This window comes from Monodon monoceros, unplaced genomic scaffold, assembly GCF_005190385.1.
Source record: "Monodon monoceros isolate NGI ecotype Baffin Bay Population unplaced genomic scaffold, NGI_Narwhal_1 Super_Scaffold_15, whole genome shotgun sequence".
NCBI classification, from domain to species: Eukaryota; Metazoa; Chordata; class Mammalia; order Artiodactyla; family Monodontidae; genus Monodon; species Monodon monoceros.
This window is the reverse complement of record NW_021703771.1, coordinates 85,891,064-85,896,461: the sequence shown is the minus strand read 5'-3', so window position 1 is coordinate 85,896,461 and position 5,398 is coordinate 85,891,064. Positions and strand designations below refer to the sequence as shown.

The window sequence follows — 5,398 nt, the reverse complement described above, 5'->3', positions numbered from 1 at the left end:
GGCTCCGTGCACGCCCCGGCTGGCCGGCTCCGGCGACGGCCCCGCGGGGGTCGCCACCTCCGGGGCCGGGCCCGACGCCGCCCTGCGCTTCTCCCTGAGCCTCACGCCCGAGGCCGTGCTGGTCATCCAGCGGCGCCACCTGGAGAAGCAGCTGCTGGCGCGGCCCCGTCGGGCGGCGCCCACGCCCTCGACCGACGCCGGGCGCCCGCTCGCCCCCTGGCCCCGGGCCCGGGCCGCAGGCCTAGGCCGCCGCCCGCTGCTGCCCGGCGGCCTGCAGGGCCCCGACCCCGGCCCGCGGCCCGCTGACCTGCGCCCGCTGCTCAAGGTGTCGCTGCTCAACGAGCGGCACAAGTACGACGACGTGGAGTACGAGGAGGAGGTCGCGGCCGCCGACGAGGGCCTGGTGCGCAAGTGCACCGAGTGGCTGCGCGGCGTGGAGTCGGCGGCCGCCGCGCGCGACCGGGCGGGGCCCCTGGACGCGCTGCCGCACCTGAGCTCGCTGTGACCGCGCCCCCGGGGGGACTCGGCCTCGCTGACGCCCCGCGCCCCTCCCGGGAGCCGAGGGGCCCACGCGGGACGCGGCCCACCTCCCGCGGGGGCGGACGGCCGCCGACCTCTCCCTGCCGCACGCCGGGGCCTGTGGGTCTGCCTTCTGCACCTGCGGGCCTCTTCCACGCCCACAGGTGTCCTCGGGGCTCGTGGTGGGGGGGGGGATGAGCGGGGGTGAAGGTGCCTCTCAGCTCCCACTCCTAAGGTTCGCGTAGGTCCCGGAGACCCTTCGCGGGGCGCGGGCCCCCGTCTGTGGGTGTCGCTCTGCGGGTGCGCTACGCCAGGTGCCCTGGTCCGAGCAGTGGGTGACAGCCACGTGTGGGTGCGGGGCGAACCAGGAGGGTGGCCGTCTGGTGCAGAGCTGGGCACAGTGCTGCACTTAGGATTTTGTTTCTGCTGAGTAGAAACATGTCTCGGGGACTGGAAGGTCTGGGGCCTCAAGTGATCTGAACTTCCCAACGGGAAGGGGGAGGGTAGTGACAACCAGGAAGGTCCGCCTGGAGAGTGGGCGCTGTGACGGGCACAGTGCTCGGTGGTCACAACACTGACTCGTGGGGGCTTTCGAGCCCACGTACACACACACGCACACTCACATGCTTACCCTCACACGCACTCAGCTCTCACACTCATACTCGTGCTCTCATGCCCACTTACACACCTCACACTCATGCTCCTACAGGCACACATGCTCACACATCTTCACACTCACACTGGTTCACATGCATGCTCTTGCCGGCAGTGCTGTCTCCACTCACAAACCTCACGCGCGCGCGCACACACACAAGGCTTTCTGAAGCACAGCTGCGGGAATTGTTTTCAGCGCCTGGGGTAAGGTGTGAGCCGGAGCGAGGCTCAGCTTCTGGAAAATGCATCCTCTGTACTTGAAGTGCTGCTCACAAATGTCTTTTGTGCTACAGAAAGGAAGGGTAGGCAGAGGGAGGGGGCAAAGTGCAGAGAGCTGGACCCAGACGCAGGACAAGATGTGCCGGGCCAGAGAGCCACTTGTTTAGGGAGAAAAGTGGGGAGTGCAGAGCAGATGTGTGTTTTCAGTATTTTTAATCGCTGTGTGAAAATCAGTGACGTGGTGGCTTTGTACATTTGTATATAGTGATTTGAGAAAAGGAAATTTCTATTATTTGAACAAAGGGTGAGACTCTTCCGCCTTTCAGGGGTCATGCTCTTCCCCATTAACTCCAGGCTGATTTTTCTAGATTTGTTTTTTTCCATGCATCTATTTCACTGGAAGGTTGAGAAGGGGGAAAAATGTTATAATCAGATAAAGCTCGTTATAGAACAGTGTAATGTATTACCTCAATTTTGGACTTATTTTGTAAAAGTTAACTAGTTTGATGTTTATCTCATTAGACTTTAATGTGTCAAGTCTTGATTATATTTACATTGAAGCTTTACATTTTTAAAAACCAGTTTGTATTTTTCTTGTGGAGATCTTTGCTCTAATCTCTCTCTCTCGGGCCAGGCACAAATCTAGGTAGACACGGAGCATCTAATTTTGTGGGAGCTAGATCAGCCGCCAGATGAGATGCAAAACCAAATACCCCGCCCACTGAATAGCTTGCCTCCTGTTTGAATGCACAGAGCGACTGTCTTTTATTTTAAATGAGTGTATTACTACCAGAGAGGCAAAGTCAGCAATCGTTCGGAGGTGAAATTAAGACACGTGTCTCATGAATGCTCCGGGCACCCCCGGTGGCGTCTGCAGAGTTGGGTCCTGGGGGAGAAATGAAAGCTCGTTCTGGACGTCAGCCAGCAGGTTGAGAGTGAACTGTGAGTTCAAGGTGGGCAGAGTCGTAACTTGGTCTCATTTGCACTTAGTGCAAATACTGGTGATTAAGAGGCCCAGGGTCCTGCCCATCGTGACGATAACAGCATTTTAAAGACTTTGCTAAAGGAATCGACGTTTGCAGAGCGTCTTTCTGCGTCTGCCCGTGTGTGTCTGGGTCCTGCTGCTGGTCATGCGTGGTCTCTGTGCCCCTGTGTTATCCTTTGTCTGTTTCCCTCTCCTCACCCTCCCCCCTTCTCTGGGCTCCTAGCCCCATCTCGCTCTTAACTGGCAGCAGTAAGACACCACGCACATGTTTCTCCCTTGCGACGTCGGGTAGAGTTGTGTGCCTTGTTCGTCACTTTAAAAGCAGATGTGTGGAACGTTTATACTACGCTGGTTGACGACCCTCAGTAAAACGCGAGAAAGGTTCTACACATGACACGTGACGTCTGTTCATGTTGTAACTGATGTTTTCTAAGTCACTGTGCTGCAGCTTCTCAATGCTTAAATAAAAGAGAAATCTGATGACTGTATTTCTTTTTAGGAGGATATTAAACACTGGTCAGGAAGAGATCACCGAGGTATTTAGAGATCTTCTGAGGGAATTCCCTGGCGGTCCAGTGGTTAGGATTCGGTGCTTTCACTGGCGAGGGCGAAGTTTCGATTCCCTGGTCAGGGAACTAAGATCCCACAAGCTGAGCAGTGAGACCAAATAAATAAATAAATAAATAAAGTTCATCTGAGATGGTCTCTCCGTGGTGCTGCCCCACCTGGGGCTCTGGAATTTCCAGGGGTTGGCAAAGGGTCATTGGCCTTAATTACTTGCCAGCAGTGACCAGGATTTTAATAATTCTAATGCTAGTCAAAGAGTATTGAAATAAGGTTGGCAACGGTACTCAACCTCCTGTCGTGGCACAGACCCCCCCATGAAAGCCATATTCAGATATACTCCTAAGGATAAGTGGCAGAGCGTCTTGCTGGAAAGCAGATGCGTCTTTTCCGGAAATAGCAGATGCCAGAAATCAGAAACTTCAGTTTTGTGGTTTCACAAGAAATGATACAATTCCGTGGAAGGTGGTGACCTGTGGGATCTGGTTCTATTAAACTGACTCTGAAATTGTAATTTTGTACCTTTGACGTTAGCATGGACATTTCTGCCAACTGTGAAATGAGCAGTAAAAACACTTGCGTGTTACAGACCTGCACACAAACGCCTTGTCACCAGTGAGGGGCCCAGAGTGGCCTGGTTCAGACCAGCATTGCCTTTGTCCAGATGCTGCCCGGTGAAGAGGGCTGCTGTTCCCGTGGCCTGGCATGGTGGCCCTGTGCTCAGCTTAGAGACTGAGCACCTCCCCAGTGTGGTCCAGGAGAATGTTCACTTGGAGGTCGCAGGTGGCCTTTGGAGCCGTCCAGCCTGCTGTTCTTTGTCAGCCATCTCTCATTAAATTTCTGCGTCTCCATCTCTTAAGTGTTATGGGGATAAGAGGACACGGTGGATCCTGGTAAGGATTATGCTGAGGTGTGTGTGTGAAGCATTTGGGACCACACGGTGCATCCCCAGCTCAAGGTCAGCTGTAATTACTACTTCAGAGAATGTTTACTCTCCAAAAACATGATTCTCTGGCACTTATGTGTGCAAAATCAAAACCCTCCCTGGCTAGAGTATTCTGAGATTTTTCTCTCTAACCATTGAATGCACATGTGTGGCAAGGGCTAAAGATTTATTTCCCTGAGGAGTTTAAAATAAAAACCTGTCTTGTGGTTCACCTCCTTATTTCAGACTTATTTCAAGCCAAACACAAAATTTAGCTCTGAGCTTCCTGGTAGCAAAGGCAAAATTTAAAGTAGTGAGCTGTTAATTTCCATATCTAATAACAAGACACACTAACACATTACAAGAGACAAACCTTTTCTTAGAGGAAACTATTTCTGTGTTATGTATATATTTGTATTACATACAATATGGTAGACCGAATCCTTAAATGCAGTTTCCAGAAGATGCATAAATGTTCTTCATATTACTCTTAGTTCTTAATGAAAGCCAATGGGATAATTCAGTTGCATCCTCTCTCATGTTGGGCCGTCCCACGTGATGGAGGTGGATTATATGGAAACCTGAAAAAATAATAATAGTCTTTAGGAAGTAGTTTTAGATCTGCTTAACTATTTAGCAACAACAAGCCTAAAACACCAGAAGATTGTCTGCAAATCAGTTCCCAAGATTTTTGGTCTCAAGACCAAAACTTTTAAAAACATATTATGCTTAAAAGTTATTGAAGGAGGCCAAAGAGCTTAAATCTATGTAGATTATATTTCTATCAACACTTCTTGTATTAGAAATACAAGCCAAGACCCTAGAAGAATCTGGGGACCCTCAGAAGCCCCTGGAGCCCGCTTTGAGAACCACTCGTTTCCACCATGTGTATCATCCGTTCCTGCTGCCTGTCATCTCTGCGGGGGGTGGAGGCCTACGTCTGAAATCCTGGGGAAGCATTTGAAGACACAGACCATCCAGACCCCATCTAGACGTCCTAATTAAGCAGACCTCAGGCGGGGCCGGCTCAGACAGCAGGACCAGCTTCGGGGCAGCTCGGGGCCCAGCAGCCTCAGATGGCAGCTCTCAGGGGCTCTTGCTCCGGCAGAAGGGGACCTGGCAGCCGCGTGGCCTGCAGGGACCACTGTGGGCGACTCAGGGCGACTGCGTGGCGCCACCACTGCCGCAGCCCTTCTGCGTTCTGAAACCCACGTGCGGTGTTAGATTCCCTCTGCCTGAAATGGCCGCAGCGCGCTCTACCTGGTGGAGACGCGCAGGAGAAGACAGAGCCGGGGCTTGCGGCCTCTGCGGGATTCCTGGGGGGCCTCCCCATGTGCCCCAGGTGGAGCCTCCGCCAGTAGGAGGCTCGGGATGCAGCGCCGGCTGCAAGGACACAGCAGCCTTGTCTCCATCTGCAGATGTAGAAGACGAGTCCTAGAGGGGAAAGCAACTCACTCCAGCACCTGTACCACCACCCAGTCGCAGAGCTGACCTCATACCCAGGTCTCCGGATTCAACTTCTTAACCTTCAC

The 5,398-nt window shown here is 53.1% G+C and overlaps 1 protein-coding gene across 1 annotated transcript in view; it reads left to right on the top strand.

Moving 5' to 3' along the window:
- PRR18 (proline rich 18) overlaps positions 1–505 on the top strand; it is a 1,032-nt gene extending 527 nt beyond the window's left edge. The window contains exon 2 of the mRNA XM_029223552.1: positions 7–505. Within this exon, the coding sequence (XP_029079385.1) occupies positions 7–505 (499 nt within the window). The remainder of the gene's footprint in view (positions 1–6) is intronic.
- Positions 506–5,398: the final 4,893 nt, after the last annotated feature.